Source organism: Euleptes europaea, chromosome 11 (genome assembly GCF_029931775.1).
Source record: "Euleptes europaea isolate rEulEur1 chromosome 11, rEulEur1.hap1, whole genome shotgun sequence".
Lineage (NCBI taxonomy): Eukaryota > Metazoa > Chordata > Lepidosauria > Squamata > Sphaerodactylidae > Euleptes > Euleptes europaea.
The window spans coordinates 76,794,422-76,818,961 of NC_079322.1; the positions used below are offsets into that span (position 1 = coordinate 76,794,422).

At 46.1% G+C, this 24,540-nt stretch overlaps 1 protein-coding gene and 1 non-coding gene across 2 annotated transcripts; both read right to left on the minus strand.

Moving 5' to 3' along the window:
- Positions 1-5,390: 5,390 nt before the first annotated feature.
- SNAP47 (synaptosome associated protein 47) lies at positions 5,391-22,156 on the minus strand. Its single transcript, XM_056857961.1, has 4 exons — positions 21,651-22,156; positions 20,163-20,647; positions 12,011-12,150; positions 5,391-5,537 (listed from the first exon to the last, which is right to left on the minus strand). Exons 1-4 carry the CDS (start codon positions 22,145-22,147, stop codon positions 5,391-5,393), a joined length of 1,269 nt encoding a protein of 422 aa, XP_056713939.1. The 5' UTR covers positions 22,148-22,156.
- On the minus strand, positions 11,793-11,868 carry TRNAV-GAC (transfer RNA valine (anticodon GAC)). Its single transcript has one exon. It is a non-coding gene; the product is annotated as a tRNA-Val (tRNA).
- Positions 22,157-24,540: the final 2,384 nt, after the last annotated feature.

Below are 24,540 nucleotides of genomic sequence, written 5' to 3' on the forward strand. Positions count from 1 at the left end.
GAAGAGAATTGTGACTAGCCCAAGGTCACCCAGCAGGCTTCATGTGCAGGAGTGGGGAAACCAACCCGGTTCTCCAGATTAGAGTCCACTGCTCATGTGGAGGAGTGGGGAATCAAACCCGGTTCTCTAGATCAGAGTCCACCACTCCAAGGTAGGTGGGGCTAAGAGAGTTCAGAGAGAACTGTGACTAGCCCAAGGTCACCCAGCTGGCTTCATGTGGAGTGGAGAAACCAACCTGGTTCTCCAGATTAGAGTCCACAGTTCTTAACTACACCACCATGCTGGTCCTTTACATGTTCTGTCCCTTTGCATCTGGCTTGCTCAGGCTCTACCAAGGCTTAAGACCCCAACCTACAAACTCCATGTAAACCCACAAGCTCCTGTTTTCCATCAGTCAAAATGGTGGAAAATTTCACCAGTAAGATTTTCTGTGAAATGCAGAGCCTACAATGAGGAAAACAACTGTTTTGTCTTGTCTCTTGAAAAAATGTGCCCAGGATTGCCGGGGCAAATACAGCTGGCGCATGAAACCGAAAAAACCCCAGGAACGATCCACCCAGTATACCATCATGGTTGCCGCTAGGATGCACGGCCAGGCATGGCTAAACAAGATTCAAGGGAAATATGTTTTTCGTGGTTTCCCAGAACCAGAAGGGAAACAGAGAAAGGAGAGATGAAAACACTGGTGGTTTTGCTGACTGCGAAGAGAAGTTGATGAGACTGAATGTGGTAAGAGGCAACACGAAGGACAAAAAAACTTGCCTAGGATTATGAAGCCCAGTGAGGAAGAGAAAATGTTGTAGACTTTCGGAGACTGCATATTTGAGGCACAAAGTGCCACCAAGCGGTAAATCCTCCCTAGCCCTGAACTCCTACTCATGTTCTTAAGCATCCCGTCTACCTCAGCGTCTCCTTACCTTGGCTTTACCAAGAATGACTGTGTCGTTGTGGCCACATTGTCTGCTGCTGCAGCCAAAACCAACTCTGGAAAGAGAAAACCTTCCCAAATAAAGCCAGGGAATAATCTCCATCTGCGCAAGACAGGTGGGGAATTGCCACAAATAAGAAAGGAGAGGGGAGGATCCACGCCCAGGCCTGTTTTTCAGCTTGTCATACTGGAGAAGTCCAGTTGATGAACAACAGGGAGAGGTTCAGTTATCAAAGATAGATTCCTGCCCCGCCAGATGGCAGCCGCATGAAACATCCCTTTCCATGTTAGAGTAACCCCCACAAATCACCATGCTCTGCATGCGTTCCTCAGAAACCTTGAAGCCACAGAGATGAAGGTAGTTCCACTCAGACAGAAACTCAGCACATTAACAAAAGCCAGCTTCAGTTCTCAGCCATACTGAGCATCTTTGTCCACATATCTGAAACAACCACCTCCGTGCCTTCTCCAGCACTTAAGGTGGGAACTCTTTCATAGAAAAGCAAGTTTTTTTCCCTCCTCTAGAGGTGCCACATCTCAATTTTGAAAAAAGCAAACAGCCAGTGTTATGCGAACTGTGTTCAAACACAAACTGGTCCAAAATTTGCACTGGGGGTTCTGCAACAGAATAATTATGCTAATTGGCCCAGCAGCTTTTCTTTTTTGAACTCTGGCAGCAGGTATAACTTTGGAACTCCCTCCCCATGGAGATTTGTCTGTCTCCCTCTATCGGTGTCTTTTGCAAGCAGGTGAAGAATTGTTTGTATGTTTAGTTTGGCATAGCCCCATAACGGTTACTGGCCATCCTTCCCAGTTCTAATGTTGTTTGTTTAAGTGTTCTCACTGAATTATTTTCTAATTTTAAATGTCTTTTTAATTGCTCAAAGGTTTTAATCTTTTTTTTTGTTCACCATTTTGGGGGCCCTGTCCAGGTGGAAAAGCAACGTAAAAATGTTTTAAATGAATAATAATAAAAAAAAATCCAGTTCGATGGGGGATTTTAAAAAAATCTATTCCATTTACCTCCACAAAGATTTTTCAATGCAGGTTGGAGGATTCTCCACTGGGACAATCCATCTATTTAAATGTGCATTACGACAAAAAAGGAGCTTCTAGGAATACAGCAGTATGTAAATAAATTTACTCCTTTGGCAGAACCTGGGACAGTTACATGTAGATGGACTGCTAAAGTCCTAAATGAATTCTGCAGAAAACACTTGCCTGCATGGGGTAGTGGTTACGAGTCGTGGTTTACAGCAGCGGACTCTGATCTGGAGAACCCAGTTCGATTCCCCATTCCTCTACATGAGTGGCGGACGCTAATCTCGTGAACCGGGTTGGTTTCCCACTCCTACACATGAAGCCAGCTGGGTGACCTAGGGCTAGTCACAGCTCTCTTAGAGTTCTCTCAGCCCCACCAATCTCACAGGGTGTTTGTTGTGGGGAGGGGAAGGGAAGGTGATTGTAAGAGTTTGAGTCTTCATTAAGTGGTAGAGAAAGTCGGCATATAAAAACCAGCTCTTCTTCTTCATCCATCCCCAAACAATTTAGCCTGGCACTAAAGGTGCCAGGTTCCTTAGTATGGCCATGGGAAAGAGTACCTGAAGTTCTCCAGCATCAGTACGCAGTTCTACTATTCCAATTTATTCCACCACTTTAATAACAGGAAAGAACATGTTGCAATGGACCAACAGAACTTCCAAGTACAAATATGGAAAAGAGCACATTATTCTTTTGAACACAGTTTGGAAGGGGTGCTCAGCAGAATTATAGTAATTCAATACAAAATCAATTCATACACATTTGCAGTAACAAAACACAAGTGTTGAAAATATTAAAAAGAAAGGCTTAAGTGAAGTAGAAAAAGGGAAACTGCTGAATGAAAGTGCAAATGCTGTGTAAGGTCACGCCTCCTATAGCACATGAGGGCAATCTCCTATGTACAACTTCACATCAATCCTCATTACCAGGATGTCAAGATTTGGACAGTGGAAAGTGAACAGTGGGGGTTGGATCCTGCCTGCTTTCCCAGGTGCAAGAGGGAGGTGCACCCGTGTCAGATCTCCCTCCTTGCTGTAACCAACCCTGCGTGGCTTTTTCTTCACATGACCCCACAATCCCCAGCACTTTTCCAGGGTTAAAAAGGAATCCAGCTCCCTCTTTTACCTATTAGAACAGCTGCTAGGATCCAACTCACTGAATTACCAGACAACATAAACGAAGGAGGAAAACTACCTTAAATGAAATTTTTGCAATCAACTGCAAAATGTGAAGATGTCATTTTCTAATATTCCAAGCCTTATTTTCTTTTCAAGCCTCTCTCTTCATCTTCAAAAAAGACACACTGTTTGTAAAGCATCTTGGTCATCTTCTGGGCATGGAGTAGGAGTCACTGGGGTGTGTGTGTGGAGGGGAGGTAGTTGTGAATTTCCTGCATTGTGCAGGGGGTTGGAGTAGATGACCCTAGTTGTCCCTTCCAACTTTATGATTCTATGAACATAGATGAGCACCTAAACGGGCATCATCATGGAACTGGCAATACCGCAAACTGATGACAGCTGCAAACAGATGTGAATGGTCATTACTTTTAAAGGGACAGACATTCAGATGTGCAGTCCCACAGTATCACTTAACTAAGCATCCCCCGAGCTGACTCAGACAGAAGTGCTGGCAGGGAACTCCCTGCCTGACAAAGCATGACAGGGAAGACTGATTGGCTGCCTGGGGAAGAGGGATAGGTGCTCTCCCCGGTCCCTGTTCAGTCCAAGGTCAATGGATACCTCCACTGGCTCTACGGGATGCTGCTGCAGAGCCTAATCTGATGAGCTATGTCATGCCGTGATCCTTAACTGGCTGCCGTATGGTGTAGAAGGTTTCAAATTAAAACAAACAAAAAAGCAGCACTGAGGCAGCAGACATTTGGCAAAATCACAGATGCAAACAAGGCATTAAAATGCAAAAAACTGAAGGCAGGATATCAGCTTTTTAAAAGGGGTCTACTGTCCAAAACTGGAGCTTCTGCGCCATAAAACAAAGCAGACAGAAAATTCAGCGCAGTTTTCTCTTTTCTACAATTTGCTCTGCAACTGTAAACAGGCACTACATAGAAGGCTAAGACTGAACAGAGCTAACGGATCTTTTTTGCTATAATCGGAGTTCAGCAGTTTTGAACTGAAACAGCAAATCGAAGAGCTAACGATGCTTTATTGGGCCACGTGACCCAAATGCTGCTTCTGGCTCTCAGGTTTTTCACCAGAACTGGTATTTCTTAGAGCTCATAGCCAAATCAGAAAATTCAGCTTTTAGAACTCAAGAGGGGAGAAACCGGAACTGTTTTTAGAACTCAAGAGGGGGGAAAACAGAACAAGTTGCATGCCAAGAATAACGTAGCAGGACATCTAAAACCACTGACCCAACAACAACAAACACACACAACGCTACATCACGTCTAAAACCTATTCTGTTAAAACAATTTCTTGGCTAGGAAGACATCATTTTAAAAAATAGCTAATTCAGCAGGCTTTATAACCAAGTAAGACCAATGACATTTAATTTATAGCTATTCCCTTTCAAATACATAAGGTGCAATCCAAGCATAAAACTTGCTTCGAAAGGGCAAGGGATTGCTCCTTGCCCCTTAAAGATCTGTCCCGGTCATGGGTAAGAACTAACCGGCCAGTCCCATTACATTAGCAGGTGATTACCGTTAGCTTATATGGCTTTAAAAAGGGATTAAGAAATTTCATGGAGGATGATCTCCCAGCTCTAAGTAGCCATGATAGCTAAGGGCACCTCCATATTTCAGAGGCAGTGTGCATCACACATGACTTGTGGGTTTCTTCCCAGGAAGCATCCAGTTGGTAATTGATTGCACGACCAGAAGGATCTTTTGTCTGACCCAATGATGATCTTGAGCTCTTTCGACCCAATTGGCTTGTAGTGGTTTGATGATCACATGCTTTTTAGCCTCAAACATGCCAATCGCTCCCTTAGGGATGAACAAACACCCCTTGTACAAATGATTGAGTCATACATTAGGCAAATAAAGGGAGATCTTTGCGAATGGTATTTTGTCTTCATTTTCTGTAAGAATGCATCCGGATCATCTCGACGCGTTGGGCCATAATCCAGCATTATCTCAATTCCCATGGAACCTGGGACAAATCCGCTTTTCAAAAGCTACCGACGAACATGCAACGTAGCAGCCGCAGGTCTGCTGGTATTCACAGTACTCTACAATTCAGCATGAGAGCTTGCCCATTTCTGCCACAATTTAATGGGACATTCTCTTATAGCAGAGAAAGCCTCTCAGAACTATCCCCGCTAATGAATAATTTCTTCCTGCAATCCTAAACCCCTCCCTTACAACAGCATTAGGACAACACAACATTAGAGACTATTACGGCTTGCGAGTCAAGGGGCAGCTGCTGCCTGCGTGGTCACAATGGGTCCCTTGGACATGTTACGTTAGTTTCTTCATTCTACGGTTCTGCTTATCGATGTTCATAGTGGCTCGATCGACGGAAGAGGTAATGACATCAAGGGCTTCATCCTGCCTTTCCAGTTCTGTCTCCGTTTCCAGGGCCAGGCTCTTGAGTTTCCGCAGGATCTGTCAGAAGACAGAAGACAAGTTAGCTTGCTGGAATTAGCTGCTTACATCAGGGATGTCAAACATAAGGTCCAAGGGGTGGATCCGGCCCCTTGAGAGCTCTTATCCAGCCCACGAGCCAGCTGAGGCAGGCACCCCCTCATTCTCTTTTTTTTTCTTTTGAATATTATTAAATGTGTTGTTAAAAAAAATATAGCGAGACAATAAACAGGGTGAAAAGGAAAGAAATAAAAAAATAAAAATACGAACAGACAAAAAGATACTTCCATTTTCATTTGTATCTAATATAAATCTAGTTAAGAAATTACTACCTGTTCTCTAGCTACAAATATAAAATTATTTTTAAATTATTCTTACAACTAAAAATCAAACTTTTCTCTACATTTTTATTCTTCTAATCTTCAAACCCACAAATCACCAATTCATTTTTTCCGTATTACGCAAAAATATTCCAACCCCACCCCACCCCATTCTCAACCTGGGCTGGTGAGGCACAGCCCAGCCCAACCAAGTGACATTTATGTCATATCTGGCTCTCGTAGTAACAATTGAGTTCGACACTCACGGCTTACATCTTTGTTAGCAATTTAGCATAAATGCCACATTTTCCCCATCTGCTGTCCCTACAGATCTTTCGTATTGTTTACTAAGAATATTTAAAAATATAAAGTCAGAGAATAGCAAAGATCATTAAGCACACTTCAAGGCACAACGGCCAAGAATAGGACACAGTCTTGACTGGGGGACCCCAACCTTTTTGTGCCTGCAGGCATCTTTAGAATTCTGACACAGGGTAACGGGCACAACAAAAACGGCTGCCACAGGAGGCAGAGCCAACCACAAAATTGCCAGGGGGCGAGATAGCATATAACTTTCATAATGATTCTTTAACAGGATGCTTTTACACAGCCAATCCGAAGCCTTGCTGGCCCCTGCCCCACCTGGCCCTGTCCACTTTCTAAAAACGCTTGGCAGGTACCAGGAACGGTGCTGGCGGATGCCATGGTGCCCACTGACAACACATTGGGAACGACTGATTTACACTGTAGGTTATTTTGTAGGAGTGGAGTGAGCTGGGCTAACTGAGGTCTGACTGACTCCTACGAAATCTAGCTTGCTTCTGGTACAGTGGTTAAGAGCGGTGGTTTGGAGCAGCGGACTCTAATCTGGAGAACAGGGTTTGATTCCCCACTCCTCCACATGAGTGGCGGAGGCTAATCTGGTGAGTTGGATTTGTTTCCCCACTCCTACACATGAAGCCAGCTGAGTGACCTTGGGCTAGTCATACTTTCTTAGAGCTCTCTCAGCCCCACCCACCCCACAGGGTGTCTGTTGTGGGGAAGAGAAGGTGATTCTTCCTTAAGTGGTAGAGAAAGTCGGCATATAAAAAGCAACTCTTATTATTATTGGTATCTTGGTATTCATGCATACATCCACACGGCTTGCTTTATTACTTCCTTTATTGAGATGTAAACGTGTTTACTTCAGTTGAAACGCTTTAAAAATCAGAGAGCTGCTAACATGCCAGTTTTGTACTCTCTGCTGTGCTTCTTTCTCATCCGCAACTAGGCAAGGAGGCAGTAAAACGAAGGAGAAGAAAAAGAACACCCCAAACCACAGCTTAATTTTCTCGCAGAGTGCCTGACAGCAGCAAGATTTACTCCCGCTCTTGGGGTTTGGAGGCAGCTGGAAAAAAAATAAGGATGCTGAGAACGGGCCAAGCATTAAAGGGGGGGGGGAGAGGAGCTACAATTTTGGTGGAGCAAAACGATGACAAGCTGTCTAGTCACCGGTGCTCGGCCTCCGCCAGCTCGCTCAAGGACTCAATGGCCCGCCTCGCCAAACCCTCACCTTCGGCAACACGCTGAGAAATTACAACTCAGAACTGAAGACCTGATTTTATTGAATGGTGTGACAGCAGGCTTGGGGTAATCTGTGCCTCAATATCTGATAATTTAACATGAACAATTGGAAGAAAAAATCTCAATTATCCAAATGTTTAACATCTCACCCTCTACTACGTATTTTGGGCTCCGTTCTGCTATACGAATGCTATGACAAGTCCAGAGCTTTAGGGTTTAACATGTATAAATATATATAATTCTCAACATGGCCCCATGTGTGGACACTTAAATCCAGAGAATGGAGCCACAGACAGACAAGGAAGACTCGGACAGACTCTCCACGGCCTTCCCTACCCTCCTTTTCCACCCAAGATCCTTTCACTGGCACTGCCCATGAATCACAGACCAAAATGTTTCCACTTAACAGTCATTCCTATAGCTATAAACTGACCGAGGTATAATGTTTCGTTGCTTTTCATCTTCTGACTAGGGAACGGTACATGCACATGGAGGGACACACTTTGGCTACAATGATCTTCTGGGAGCTAAAGTATACTGCTGTAAGACCAATGATGCTGGCTTCTGGTACTACGAAGTGGAATGCACATCAACACACATGAAGCTGCCTTGTAATGAAGCAGACCATCAGTCCCTCAAATTCAGTGTTGTCTACTCAGACTGGCAGCAGCTCTCCAGAGTCTCAGGTAGACGGTTTTTACCACCACCTACTGCCAGATCCTTACTGGAGATGCTGGGGATTGAACCCGCAAACTTCTGCATGCAAAACAGAGAAGCTCATTCATTGTGCCACAACACCTCCCACATTACTTACAAGTCATGCCCCAAGTGGTGAAAATAGAGCCGGATGGATCTATACTAATTAACAGGGGGAGTAAAGGAAGAAGACAGGACCAAAATATAGTATGTGTGCACGTGTTGTAGGGTGGCGAGATTAACATCCCCCCCCCATCCCACTCGCCGTGGCCTCTAAGGTGGGACAAGATCAGTATTTGGCGAAAAAGAAAAACAGAAATAAGAGCACGCTGGCTTCATTCTGCCAAGCCGAAGTGTAGCAAACAAGCTCTCTCCCCCTTCTCCTCAACCACAGTGCCTGAGCTAATATTATCCCATCTCCTTCCCCTTTTACTGACATTATGTCAGCCCTGGGTAGTTAGACAGAGGCGTGACCGCAGGAACTGAATGGGGCCTCCTTCCCTCATCTATGGTTGAGCCAACACAGTTGCTAAAAAATAATCCTGAGCTTTTGATGGGAACGTCAAGTCTACAGTGATGCCTTGGGCACATGCCTTGCATTCGAGCAACAGACGAGCTCCCAGATTGAAGGGCTCGAACATCCTCTTTGAAACTGTGATCCAGGATCTCTCTGATGCTTAGCTACAATTCCTCATGAGGAGACCGGGAATGGTGGCCCGGGTTCCCAGAAAGGCAGTTTATCCACCCCAGTCAAGTCTCCGTCTGTAGTGGGTGGCTGCAAGAGATTGGGGGCTGTATGGGCTGCGGGGCAGGCGAGGCGCCTCTCCATGCACGCCGAGGCGGGCCTCCTCCTGCCGGGGGGCACGCCACCCAGCCCCCCCCCAGCCCCTGGCTCGGGCCTAGGCGCAGCCCTCGATTCCCAGCCCCAGAAGCAGCGCCGGCAGGAACCGCGGCCGCCCGGGCCCCAGGGGAGATGAAGCAGCAGGTATGGCGCTTAGGGGCAGAGCTGCACTCAAGGGGCCGAAGAGCCACATATGGCTCGCGAGCCGCGGTTTGCCGACCACTGCATTAGAGTATTGGAAGGAAGGCAACATGGCCAGCATAAACTGCCATTGCCTCTCTTAGGCAATATTAAACATGGCAGAAACTTGCTCCAAAGTGGCCGGGTTCCCAATTCCTGACTGGCCTGGGAGAGTGGGGTTCAAAATGGCCACCTCCTCCCTAACCGCGCTGCTGGTTCCTGCAGCCGCGTCTAAAAATTGAGAGGGGGCCGTAACTATGGGCATAGGAGGTTGTGGCACGGATAAGGGGACTGCAGAGACAGCGCGTCTTACATTCCCCTTACTGCCGCTTGGTTTGCTGCCGCTTGTTTTAAAAGTAAGTTTTTTCTTTTTTGCGGCTCCCAGCAGCAGCGCTTTCGCGCCTTTTTTACTTTGCTGGCCACTAACGCCTTGCTGGCCGCCGCCTCCTCCTCCTCGCTCGACTTACAGACGTCTTGTGGGCTTTTATTTTCCAAGGGTCCGCGAGAACGGCCGTTGGAAGATTCAGCGATCACATGGGCGGATTGGACCAGCCCACTCTCACAATCTCCCACCGAAAGGAGATCGTCCTCCCTCGCCTGATTCCTGTCCACCATTTTACCCGCCCGAAATAAGAAAACAAGGGGGGGGGGGGGAGAAACGGGAACGACAATGGTTGGAGACAGAAGGCTGGAGACAATTGACAGAGAAAGGAAATAAAGGTAAGCCAAGGCAAGTAAGTAAGTAAAGACCTAACCACAAATCTTAAGTTAGACAACACTTAGCAAAGAGCTGCGCATAGACACTGCTCTCCCCTCCAAGGCAGGACGGAAAGTGGGAAGCCGAGGGCTGTTTCCCGCCTAGAGGAGACAGCCAATAAGATTTGGTCCTGCCTCCCCGGAGAGCATCGGTAAACACCCACAGCTTCAAGATGCCCTAGCCTCAGAAGAGAACTGAAGGCTGTGGCTTCCTTTATGGCAGTAGGCAGCCCTTAAAGTATGCTAGCCCCAAACCATATAGGGCTTGAAAGGTCAACTGTGAACTCTGCCAGGAAACCAACCGGGACCCGGTGCAGATGGACCAAAACCGAATTGGTAAGGTCCCCACGACCCACTCCCGTCAACATTCTGGCTGCAGCATTCTATACCAAACGAAGTTTCCACACACTTTTCAAGGGCAGCACCACGTGGAGCACATTGTAGTTATCTAATCGAAATGTTTCTAGAGAATGTAGTGGCCAGATCTTTGCTGTGCAGGAGAGGCCACAGCTGGTGAAAGGCATCCCTGGACACCGCTGCCACCTGCTTATCCAGTAGTAGGCCCCGATCCAGCAGCCCCTTCACCCAGGCTAATGACCTGCTCCTTACAGGGGAAAGGCTGTGGCTCAGTGGTAGAGCTTGGCATGCAGAAGGTCTCAAGTTCAAACCCTGGCATCTCCAGTTAAAGGGACTAGACAAGTAGGTGATGTGAAAGACCTGTATGTGAGACCCTGGAGAGCTGCTGCCGGTCTGAGTAAACAACATTGACTTTGATGGGCCAAGGGTCCGATTGAGTATAAGGCAGTTTCATGTGTTCATGTGTGCAACCCTATACACTTTGACTCTGCATTTGCAGAGTCAAACGGGTTTGGCACAGTCTACTGAAAACTGGAAGTGGTACTTCCAGTGACCTCTGCCAGAAGCCCCTTCCAGTATCTCTTGCAACCCAGTCGCTACCACCCCTTCTGGTCTTCCACCAGCGAAGGCACCGAGCCATTTTAAAATTAGAAAGGATTAGCTAACTTGACAAGGGCAACGCTCTAAATAAACCGCTACATTTTCTACTGCAGCTGAGTGCAGTCTGCAGCCACCATCTAATATGCTGGCTATGCTTTTACCCTAGTGAATGAAGAATATTGCTTTCTGAAAGCAAAGATCCAGGTTCCTGGCTGCCACTGGAAACATACACAAACACATAGCTGTTTCAAGCCTATGAAAGACAACAGAATTCATACTCTGACATTTTGCACCGCAGGCGGTTTTGCTCGATCCATGCTGTAGAACTTTCTCGTTTTACGAAGTTGAGCTTCATGCCATGAAGCTGAAGAAAAGAAGCCTGTGGGAACGGTTCAAAAATCTTATGCGCAGGAAAGGTTGTGTGGCAAGTATCTAAGAGAGCAATTGGAGACGGGCTGATTATGAACAGGAGTGCAAAAGGGATGTGTGGAACTGGATTTCACATTAAACCCAATCGATAGCTTGGATCTTAGTGAGCACTGCTAGAACACCAACTTTGCCTGAACCACTAGTCCCGGCATCAGACAACCAGGGTTACATCACATTCATTTGTATAGTAATGCTTTTGTCATAGTTTTAATAAAATTATGAGGAACTATGAAGAGTTTAGGATTAATATTTTGGGCTAACAATATCTAGAAAATATGGTCATTAAAGTACAATCCCCTGAAAGCTTTAGAAGGAATGTTGCTCTTACATTTGGGGGCTGGAGCAAAATAAAATGTATTGAGGCCAGTATTAAATGGCGGCTGGGAAAGAGGCAGTCAGGAACACATGAAGCTGCCTTATAGTGAATCAGACCTTGGTACATCAAAGTCAGTATTGTCTACTCAGACCAGCAGCGGCTCTCCAGGGTCTCAGGTGGAGGTCTTTCATATCACCTACTTGCCTAGTCCCTTTAACTGGAGATGCCAGGGATTGAACCTGGGACCTTCTGCATGTCAAGCAGATGCTCTACCACTGAGCCACACATCCCTCCCCATACCTACAATCATGCCACCCAGATGTGCCCAGTGTGTTCTATGAAGCAAAAGAAGGGTATGCTTTTAGACAGGAAACAGACCAATAAGATACCAGCTTGCTTGCTTCATGTGGCTTCAGCTGCTGCTTCCCCGGCTTACCCGTCTCAGCTCTTGAGCCTCAGATTCAGAAACAACCTCTTCTTGCTTCTGCAGCTGAGCCTGCTGGCTCCCTCCGCCTGCTCCCCGAGAGGACGATGGCATCGATCCGGCTTGCATCACACTTCCTATGAGACCTGTTGCTGCAAGGAGGACAAAATGAGGCTGAAAGTTCCTTGCGGTGCATTCCTCTACTATTACACATTTGGGAAGATTATGGTTTCTAGGAAACATTTCTTCACGTGCTACAGGCCCAACTGCCTGTTGTAAGAAAGAGGAGCTGCTGCTGAAAATGGCAGCCATGTGTCGAGTACCTTCTCTGTAAAATTTGGGTCAAGTCGCCTTCTGATTATATTACAATTTGCACAACTCCATTGCCAGCTTCACAACACCCGCTGAAGTTGCTGGTGTCAGAAAAACACTGAGGGTTATGATGCTGGGACAATGGGGGAACTTTGCCCTGCTGGCTGTGTTGAGGAAGAGGAAATCTCAACAGGGACCCCCTTGGTCTACCCACCGTTAGGCTCAGAGCCTCATCCAAGCCACAGAGAAAGTGGGATTTGTGAAAAAAAACTTAACTAGTTTGGACTTCTTCCATCCAAACGAGACTAGAAACCAGGGTAGCTTGCCACCACCAGAGAATCTCCACTTATGTCATAACGTTAACCAAAGCCACTGGACTTCTGTCTTATTTTTCTACAAAAGACTTACACGGCTACCCCTCTGGATTTACTTTTTAAAAGGGCCAACCGTTGAAAATGCTAGTCCCATGTAAGTGCTGTTAGCCTTTAAGGTGCCACTGGACTGGTTTTCTTTTTCAAAAGACCTATGGGATGGTACACAAAGATGGTAGAGTAACACAGCTACCCCTCTGGAACTACTTTTTAAAAGAGCCAACTGTTGAAAATGCTAGTCCCATGAAAGGGCTGTTAGCTTTTAAGGTGCCACTGGACTGGTTTTCTTTTCCAAAAGACCTATGGGATGGGATGCTTTCAAGTTGCTTTTTCTGGCTCCAGAGAGGCAGCCGCACAATGACACCTGCTGGAGCACAAACAAAATGCAGGCATAGCACTTGGCTCTTCCCTGCAGCACAATGATCAGTTGACTAAAAAAACATTCAGAGAAACTACAGAGGCACCTTTGATTTACACTGAGTGTTGGTGCCACACTCAGCTGGTGAAGGTGGACACGGTCTGGCTACTACTGGGGCGGAAAAAGCTGGATTCTGGGGGTTCTTGGTCTGACCCAGCAAAATAGCTGTTAAGTAGCCAAGAACCTTACTTTCCGCCATGGCCAAATTACTTTGGAAAAAACGTAAGCATTTTTTGGGTACACAATCTTCTCTAAAGAATCTATGAAAGCTTAAGAGCAGAGTTAACATGCGTGGACCTACCTTTGAATCTGCAAGGGCATCTTCTGCTTTAATACCTAGAGAGTTGAGTCTAGTGGCACCTCAGAAATTATCAGGGTATAAGTTTCTGAGCGAGTCAAACTTCCTCTGTCAGAGACCTGATGGCTTTGACTCTCTCAAAAACTTATATCCTGAAAATCTTGTTGGTCTCTAAGGTTCTCCTGGACTTGAATCTACCTCTTTTACTGCAGACCAACATGGCTACCCACCTGAAACTGCTTTAACGCCTGTTTTGCTAAGTTCTGCACAAATCACAAAACATGGCAAGTTCTCTGCCTTATGTTTTTGAAGGTGAAGGTTAAGATGGAACTCATGGGAAGAAGTCGGAAACTGAGAAGAGAGGCAGGAATGGGGAAGTAAGTATGGATCTGAACAATTCAGGCTGAAGCACCAGAAGAGGGCATCGGGGGCGCAAAGCTCACCAAGTAAAAGGCAAGTGAGCTCCATCTGGCTCCGAAGCAGGGCTTCCCAGCTCCCATTCATGTTTTTCAAGCTACATCATAGATGAAAAGAACACATAAGACCTGACACATGAACACATGAAGCTGCCTTATACTGAATCAGACCCTTGGTCCATCAAAGTCAATGTTGTCTACTCAGACTGGCAGCAGCTCACCAGGGTCTCAGGTAGAGGTATTTCACATTACTTACTTGCCTAGTCCCTTTAACTGGAGATGCTGGGGATTGAACCTGGGACCTTCTGCATGCCAAGCAGATGCTCTACCACTGAGCCACGGTCTCTCCCCCAAAGATAACCAAAGATGACGGGGAGACAATTCCAGACCTCTCTCTCATAGCAGGAGGGAAGAGAACTAATGATCAGTCCTGCCTTCCCTCCACTTCTGCCCCCCACCTCCTATTTGAAGCAGCAAAAAAAAAAGTTAAGTTATGGTTGACCTAACAGGCAGGGAGTTCCACAATTTAACTCTGAGTTCTGTGAAGAAATACTTCCTTTTATCTGTTTTGAATCTCTCACTCTCCAGCTTCAGCAGATGACCCTGCGTTCTGGTATTATGAGAGAGGAAGAAAAGCTTCTTCTGCTCCTGATCTTTCTACAGATTCTCCCCCCACCCCCAGAGCTGATGCCCTTTTTTCGTCTCTCAGCGCCAATCAAACAAACAACAGACTGCAGGTCCCCTGGCAACCACCTGCAAATGCAGTCATCAGCCAGCCTCGGAACAAAAACGCAAGCCGGATGACGCCGGGGCACCCGGAGCGAGTCAACGTGGTCACAGGCGGGTGGTGACTCCTGAAGCAGCGAGCCACCTGTGATTTATTTAAAGCGCTGGCTCTGACCGTGGCATCCGATACCCACTAAGTGTGGCAATTAAAGGCCATTATTTGCAATACAGATAGTTGTGGGTGCTTAGCACTAAGCGTCTCTCGTTCTCGAGATGCTTAGAAAGCCCCCCCCCTCGGGGCAGACCAACAGAAGGGGCAGCGAGCTTGAGAGGAAGATGCCACTGCCCAGAGCTGCGCACCACAGTGACAGCTGTGGGGCATCGGGCCAGAACGCACGTCGGAAACTGAAGCTCGCGGAGGGTTTCGAAGAACCCATGCCAGAGAGTCTGGCCCTGTGACAGGGCCTGCTCCACGGCTGTGGATTGTGTTACTTAATGCAAAAGGCAGACACAAAAGCAGAGGCTAAAAATACAAGCCTTTAAATCCCCGCAGGAGTAATTACGGCAAACTCTTAATCCCCTGGAATTATTTGGTTATCGCAGTGCCAGCCCGAGCTGGGACGCAGGCCGCTCTGCGACAGGAGAACCACTCGCCCCGGCATCAACTTAACTCGGTCTGAAACCATCAGCGTGTGCCTCGCAAATGAAGCAAATGCTCCTGGTGTAATTCTGTGCATTCGGACAGTAACACTGCAGTTTGCCTGTGTGCCTCGTGAGGGTCTCTTTCAGGATCTTCTGCAATAGCCCCCTAATTGCTCTGTACATTATTATATTTTTAAGCCATTTGTAATGCAATGGTGAGAGGCAGGCATGGGCACAAGTGCAGGAAAACATGGGGGGGGGGTGCAGAACACACTGCACAACATCCCCTCAGACCACTGCAAAAGTTTTACTGGAGCTGCAACTCAGATTTAAGCAAGGATCTCACGTGAAGTGGCTCCCAGTTCAGGAGGTTATCATGTTTGAAAAACACTTGCGACGGGACAGCTTGAAGAATTTGAAAGCTCTGTTATGGGGGAGGTGGGGGGACAGGTGAGTTTGCAAGTTCTTGGTCTTGAACTTTCTGATCCTGCCACACAAAGAATAAGGTATCGGCAAAGCCGGCAGCCCACAGCTCAGTGGTGGAGCATGCGTTTTACAAAAGCCAGTGCTTGGCATGTCTTGTTCAAAACAAGCAGCAATGAGCAGCATGGCCTTGGACAGCCAGTCGCAACCATAACAGACACTACCAAGGGGGGGGGGAGCAGACCAGTTCTCCAACTTCACATAAGGCAGAGTCATCGGAAAGTTTCCCATTAGCAGAGCTCCTGGTGACAAGGTGACAGAGGCTACCAGGCACAGCCTGATCGGCCTGCAAAGAAAGGACTTTCTTTCATAACGCAGAAAACCAGACACGCTAAGAGCGACTGTTGGCACCGGCCTCCTCTAGAGGAATGCCAGGTTAGCATCTCTCAGGAATGATTCTGATGTAAGTAGGTCCTTCTCTGGGCAAAGTCTGTACTAAGGGCCCGAATGTCTAGAGCAAGTGGCGCAAAGTCTAGTGAGGGGCACCGGCCAAGCCCATGCAAGCAACATTGTGCTATCTGTCTACATGGCAAGTGGAACCTACTCATTTAGAAAACAATTACTTAATTACTTAATTAATTAATTAACGGAGCTCTGCAAAAATGAATACCAAAATAATAATAGCATTGCGTACTGGTAATACTGGCTTAAAGGTAAAGCATGCCATCGAGTTACAACCTACTCATGGCAACCCCATGAAGTTCCATCTTGTGGTATTTTCAAAGCTAGCGATAAGAACGGCCATGCGGGATCCTACCAAGGCCCATCAAGTCCAGCAGTCTGTTCACACAGTGGCCAACCAGGTGCCTCTAGGAAGCCCACAAACAAGATGACTGCAGCAGCATTATCCTGCCTGTGTTCCAAAGCACCTAATACAATTGGCATGCTCCTCTGATACTGGAGATAATAGGTGTGCATCATAACTAGTATCCATTTTGACTAGCAGCCCTGAATAGCCCTCTCCTCCAAGAACATGTCCACTCCCCTCTTAAAGCCTTTCAAGTTGGCAGCCATCACCACATCCTGGGGCAGGAAGTTCCACCATTTAACTATGAGCAGAGGTGGTTTGCCATTGCCTTCCTCTGCAGTCTTCCTTGGTGGTCTCCCACCCAAGACCTATGGTGACTCCAGAAAGGGGCATTCACGGCAAGCGATGAGCAGAGGTGGCTGGCCATTGCCTTCCTCTGCAGACTCTTCCTTGGTGGTCTCCTATCCAAGTACTTAGCTCCAAGATCTGATGAGATCAGGCTATTCTGAGCTATTAGGGCTGCTATCAGGATAGTCTGAGCTATCAGGGGCTGATATCAGATTTTTTAAAAATCAGTCTTCAATTAAAATTCAGGTAGCAAGTCAGCTGGCGTTTAAAATTATCAAATGTCACTGCTTGGTAGAGGGGGAATTTTCCATTCCTGCCATTATTACCTGGTGAGGTTTAGACTCATGGATGCCTGGAAGCTGAACAAGGGTATGGGATTGGTCTGTCCCAAGAAGCTGATGGATCTGGACAGTTTCTGGATACCCCTTGGGGATTTTTGGGTCATGAAGGCTGGTACATAAGAACATAAGAAAGGCCATGCCGGATCAGACCAAGGCCCATCAAGTCCAGCAGTCTGTTCACACAGTTGCCAACCAGGTGCCTCTAGGAAGCCCACAAAAAAGACAACTGTAGCAACATTATCCTGTCACAATCCTAGTTGCCCTACGGAATGTGGATATGACCCAGGTGGTGGGCATGACAGCTTCCCACAGCCCTTTCCCTTGCCCAGGCATACCCCTTGGTTTACCAAAGAGCTTGGGAAGACGAAACAGCTGGGCAGACAGAACATGTGGAAGATAACGTGCAACATAATGCAACCGCACAGCGTACTATCATGCCTACTCTGTGATGGTTATGGTGAAGTACAATCCGCCTGAAAATTCAGCAAGAAAGGTGGGCTATAGAGTAAAATCAAACATGTGATGTTCATTCACACATGTATCCTCTTCTGAGTGAACTGTGAGGATGACTGTATTACTTGATAAGGAAACAACACATGAAGCTGCCTTATACTGAATCAGACCCTTGGTCCATCAAAGTCAGTATTGTCTACTCAGACCAGCAGCAGCTCTCCAGGGTCTCAGGCTGAGGTCTTTCACATCACCTACTTGCTTAGTCCCTTTAACCGGAGATGCCGGGGATTGAAACTGGGACCTTCTGCATGCCAAGCAGATGCTATACCACTGAGCCACAGCCCCTCAGTGGTATTCCCGTCACAATTCTATTTGCCCCATGGAATGTGGATATGACCCAGGTGGTGGGCATGACAGCTTCCCGCAGCCCTCTCCCCTGCCCAGGCACACCCCTTGGTTTACCAAAGAGCATGGGAAGACAAAACAGCTGGGCATGTGGAAGGTAACGTGCACAGAATGCAATTCAAGTGTCTCAGTTATGTTTGCCCATAAATGTTAGGGAGACATGTGTGAAATACATTTAGTTTGTTCTTTGCTTGCCCAAAGGTTTTTTGGAAAATGTACTATTTTCTCACATGCGAGAGATTTGGGGATGGAGAAGAAGGAGAAACAGGCATGGGAGTTGGCTGCCATCTAGTGGCAAAGGACACACAAACCGAAAGACTGAGGAAGGTGACTGCAGCAGCTTTGGAAAGAGCTGCAGAAGTCAGAGTTTCCACCGCTTCTGACTTTCACTTATTGATGTTTCCTAGTCACAGTAAACACTACTGGTGGGGGCAAAACATCAAATGTGTCAACTCGTGGACTCCAAAGAGGAGTGCAGCAATGAGAAGGGCCCCCCAAAACAGGACCACAAAAGACGTTTTATACTGGTAGCAATTAAGTCGCATCAGGAACTGAACACCAATTTGCCTGGATGTAACTTGGTGCTTAACAACCAGCAGGTTGTTTTTTCCTCTGAGCCGTTACAGTGACTTTTACTGCCAGGTGTCTGGGAGTTATTTCCTCCAAAATTAACAAGCTTTTCCAAGCGCCGGTCCTCAGGAACTAGTCAACAAGAAATCATTTTAATCCCTGCAGAAATCTAAATTTAGCACCGAGCACAGCAACACACTATTTCTTAATAGGTTGGCTTGCAAATGCATTGTGGGTTTAAGAAAGTTCTTTAAAAAGATACACATGACCAGCGATTGGGTATATACTGGACATCACAGTGTCCATATTCTGCAGAAATTGAGCCCAAACGCTGAAAAATAATAATTTAACTTGCATAATCTGTGCTCACAGGCGATATGGGACATTTTCACAACCATTTTAGGAGGAAATTATTTGATGGGAAGAAGTCAAGAATGTAGTGAGTGGAGGAGAAGGTGTAATGGTAAAGAGGCTAAAGGCAAGGTAGGAATCATAGAATAGAATCATAGAATAGAATCATGACCCACCAGGGTCATCTAGTCCAACCCCCTGCACAATGCAGGAAATTCACAACTACATGAATACCAACAGAGAACCACCTTCCTGTCAATGACAAAAAGAGACAACAGGAAAAAAATACTGGAAAATTCTCAAGCCTAGCAGAGAATATATGAGTTGCACATTTAAAAAAGGAAGGCTGGAAACACAGACTCCGGCTTCGCATGCAAGGTGGACACAACCATCATGTCAAATGGTAGTAACAAAGTGTGCCAAACATGTAGAGGGGCTTGGTAAAGTCTGGGAGTCTGCAAGCCAGGTAGAACTCATTCCAAAATACGTTTTGAAGAGCTGGATTGGAGTCCAGAACCACCTTAGAGACCAGCAAGATATTCGGCATATAAATTGATATCCCCAAAATCTTGTTGTTCTCTACTGGACTCGAATCCAGCTCTTTTACTGCAGAGCAACATGGCTACTTTCAAAGAGAACATATCCTTGATTTCCAGATTTCTGGACCTACCATCATCCCCCTCTCTTTTACTCTAAGGATTTACCCATGCCTTGCTCTCCAGCTGAAGAACTGTGTGTGTGTGTGTGTGAGTGAAATGATGTCAAGTTGCAGCCAACTTAGGCAACTCCTTATGGGGCTTCCAAGGCAACACACAAACAGAGGTGGTTTGCCACTGCCTGCCCCTGTGGAGCAACCCTGGATTTCCTTGGTGGTCTCCCATCAAAATACTGACCAGGGACGACCCTGCTTAGCTTCTGAGATCTGACAAGATCAGGCTAGCCTGGCCCATCCAGGTCGGGGCAGCTGAAGACTTACAACAACCAAATTAACACTGGGAAAAAGGCTGGGCAGCTCCTGGTTCTAATCATGTCACAGACAATCTGATTAAGAGGCCTAAGGTAAACCAGCGATAGAGAGGTAATACTGGCCTACCTTGCAGTTCTTCGTAAAGTTTGCTCAGATCATCTCTTTGAACCTCTGAATACTTGAAAGTGCTCCATAAACACAAAGTATTATATTATTCATAAACAAAGTAGTCTTCCTAAATGTATTCCATTTATTTGCGAGGAGGGGAGTTAGCTCTGCTGATACGTGAGCGACCAGCATCCTTTTGCTCCTTACCTGCTTGCCACATGGAACAGCCGGCCTCCTCCTGAGGCGTCTTCCGTGCTCCAACGAGCCCCAGAGCATCCTCCAGGAACTGTATTTTCTTGCTGAACTGCACCTCTAAGACAGGGATGGCTTCCGGCATCTTCGCTGACAGCAGCCGATAGCTGATGTCTGGCTTCCCGATGAACCTCTGGCGGATGCTGATTTCGTACGGCGTGTGAATTTTGACGTCATCAACGTCCTTCTTGTCAAACCGGTGAAGGAGCTGAGAATTGGAGTCGCTGATCTCCAGGCCAGAAGCTAGGAAGGTGAGTTTGCCAGGTTTGACATTAGAATCGGTCCTTTCTGTGATAATAACTGGGATGCGCAATATTACACCATCCTTGTTTCTGGAATCCGTGACCAAGTGTGTTTCTTTTGGCTTTGTGTCTAATGGGCCCTTCAATAGTTTGCCACCAAAAGGCCACCAAGGTGGCGATTCAAGTTCCGACAATAACCTATCAAAAGAAGACATGTGGCAGGTTTAAATGCTTATTTCTCATACAAGCCACCCTGCTTGATCTGCCCCAAATCCAGCAAGTTCTAGTTTGTTTCCAACAGAAGTCAGCCAAAGCCTTCCGTAAAGACACAAGCAGAGCTGATTGCTTGCAGATTCTGGCAATCAGAGATATACCGACCGGAGGCGGTTTGCCATTTCCTTCCTCTGCACAGCAACCCTGAACTTCCCTGGTGGCCTCCCATTCAAGTACCAACCCCTGCTTATTTATTGACTCCATTTATATCCCATCTTTCTCCCCAACGGGAACCCAAAGCGGCTCACATCATTCTTGCATCCATTTTATCCTCACAACAACCCAGTGAGGTAGGTTAGGCTGAGTGTGTGACTGGCCCCAAGTCACCCATCAAGGTCCCATGGAAGAGCGGGGGTTTTGACCCTGGGTCTCCCAGATCCTAGTCCAACACTCTAACCACTACACCACACTGACTCGCCTTCATCTCCAAGCTCTGACAAGACCAGACTAGACTGGGCTATTAGGGATGCTTCCTTACCACAATGCAAATTCCCTCTTCTCACTCTAGTCTCATTCTACAGCCTTGAAGCCCACAGACTACACCACTGCTTTGGGCAGCAACTTCCATGAATTAATGATGTACTTAATGAAGTAGAAGAGGACCAGCGTGCAGTAGTGGTTACAAGCAGCAGACTCTAATCTGATTTAATTCCTTACTCCGCCACATGAAGTCCGTTGGGTGACCTTGGGCCATTCACATTTCTCTCAGAACGCTCTCAGCCCCACCTACCTCACAAGGTGCCTGTTTTGGGGAGAGGAAGGGATTGGGATTGTAGGAAGCTTTGAGACTCCTTAAGGTAGAGAAAAGCGGGCTATAAAAAGCCAACTCTTCCTCTTCATATGCTAGGTCTGCCATCACCTCTGCAGACTTCAATACCCCACTCCATTTACAAACGGTGTGAGTTGCCAGTCCCTTGTGTCACCATACCTGTCTGCTACATCCATCTCTGATTCAATCTTGTTCAGTCCCTTCATCATGTTATCAAACTGCTCGCCTTGGTGCTCCAGCACTTTCGCAGTGTCCTCCAGGCGTTTCTGAGATCCTGTCAGCAAGCCGGTGATCTCCTTCCCTTTGGATGTCTGGGAAGGGGGAGCCGGAGCTCCTGACCCCTCAGAGGAGAGGAGCTGCTCCCTCCAAAAGTGTTCGAGGACATTGAAGACAACATTTCGGTTGGGCTGAAGGGAACTGAACCAATGCTTGGCATCCTTCTCCAAAATCGTGAGGGAACTGAAGATGAAGTTGGAAGATTCCTTCTTGATTTCACTGATGCTGGAAAGGTGGAAGCTGACCAGGAGCTCTCCGGATTTGTCAGCTGTAAATCTGACTGAAACGGGTGTCAGAGAGAGTTTGCCAGAAATCCATCGTTTCTCAGAGCTGACATAGTAAGAACAGGGCCACGTGTGGATACGGATGTCCTCATTCATCAGGCCACTGAAACAGCTGCCTTCAGAACAAGAAAACAACAAATAAATTATACAGTGGATAATTATTAACAGTTTCCAACAAGCTTACCAATCTTTGTTGTCCTCTAAAACCTTGCTGCAAAATACTCGTCTAGGGACTTTGGAGAGCAAGAGATGGTAAGCACCATTACCATGGTAAACTATTGTTATTGCTGCTGTGTTATTATGTTATTATAGTGGTATCTGCTGCTGTGACAGTAGAGCGCCGGTTGTATTGTTGTATTTTATATAACTATCCACTGATTTTAGATTGTTTTAAAAAGCTTTGAGCCACTCTGAGCCTGGCTTGGCCAGGAAAGGGGGCCTAGACATAAAATTTATCAAATCAATTCAAACCTGTAGTTTGAACTTTCCCAAGACTGGTTTCCAGCCCATTACAATGTACCATTTCTCCGGTGATACCCGTAAGCAGCCAATCATAGACTAGCTATAGGAAGATTTTTGGGCAAAAAGATCTGGAGTAACAAACAAATTAAGTCGCCTTATCCCAAGTCAGAGCACTGGAGCATTTAGCTCATACTGTACACTCTGCCTTGCCACCATTTTATTATACAAAAAGTTTTATGCTATACATTTTGACTGAGCAAACTCTTCCCTTAAAATGCAGTTCTCCTTCATCCCTTCCCCTGCATAGATGCACAGGGAGCGAAGCTTGGTGGGGTTGTTAGTTTTAAACCTGTAATTTGGTAACAGTTTCCCATTTCATGGGCTCATAAAACAATCTCAAGGTTATGACTTTCGGTTGTGTAACTACCTTGTTAACAGGACACAGAATCGTTATGCTGTGAATGCTAGTTTATTATACGCTCTTTGATTAATTGTTAGGAAGCGCTACATGTTACGGTAATTTTCATGCTGTACCCATGGAGTACCTAGAATGCCACTGTTGTTTGATACAGTTCCAAATTAAATTAATACACCCAACAATTTCTATGATATGGATTATTATGGGTGTGATTATGAGAAACAAGAATCTCCTTGTACTGCACTTTTTATGACATTAGATGGAGCTGAGCCCTTTGTGGCTTATTATGCTTCAGCTGCATTCCCTTGGTTCATCACTATTCTTCTTACAAAACTCAAAACGTGGACTTAAACACACACAGTGTCAAATAATACATTCTTAACTTGGCTCTTGACACAGCTACATGATTCATGCATGACACTTGGAAGGTATTCGAAAAATACACTCCTGGATGCACGCAGGTAGAACATCTCACCGTCTACTCCTGCCTTTCATTACCACCCTCTTCTACGCTTTTCTGTTTTGTAAGTTGACAGTTACTTTGGTTGAGAATGGGACAATAACAGCTGGCATAAAGTAGAGTTAAGGATTCGGTCTATATTTTTTATATACAAGTGCCCTGTTAAAAACATAACATTTACAATGTGTGTGTGTGTGCAATAAAAGCAACTTGCACGTATAATTGCATTACAGACCTGCATGGAAGTTCCATTTCCAGCCAGGGCTGGTTCTCCCCCTTTCCTTACCAACAGTGGCCTTCAGCTCCACAGGGATCTCCATTTCAATGTGTGCATGTGTGCGCATGTGTGTGTTAAGTGCCAACAAGTCGCTTCCAACTCATGGGGACCCTATGGATCAGTGTCCTCCAAAATGACCTATCCGTAACAGCCTTGCAAAATGAGGGCCGTGGCTTCCTTTATAGAGTCAATCTATCTTCCTCTTTTCCTGCTGCCATCAACTTTTCCTAGCATTATTGTATTTTCCAGTGTGTCTTGTCTACTCATAATGTGACCAAAGTACAATAGTCTCAGTTTAGTCATTTTAGCATTTAAGGAGGGTTCAGGCTTGGTTTGATCTAGAACGAACTGATTTGTTTTGTTGGCAGTCCACACGATCTGTAAAGCTCTCCTCCAACACCACATTTCAAAATAATCCACTTTTTTCCTGTCAGCTTTCTTCAGTGTCCAACTTCCATACCAATACTTCCATCAGGAATACTCTGGTATGAATTATCTTGATCTTGGTCGCCAGCAACACATCCTTAGACTTAAGAAACTTTTCTAGCTCCTTCACGGCTGCCCTATTCAGTCTCAATGTCTCCATTTCAATGCTGAACTTCATTAAGGCACCTGGCCAGCACAGTCACGAGATATCTAGAACACTTTCTAATATATACAACGTTCCTGAGTGCAAGTGATTCAAGCAATAAGAAATACAGGTATACTCTGTGACTAGACAAAATATTTGTCTTATACATCAACACACTTGCACAAATACAGCTGCCAAAGTCAACTAAAATTTAATAATTCAGGTAACCCATTGAGGAAGTTTTCAGTATAGTCCACCATACAATTTTTTGAAAGCCATTTATATCATTTGTACCCCACCT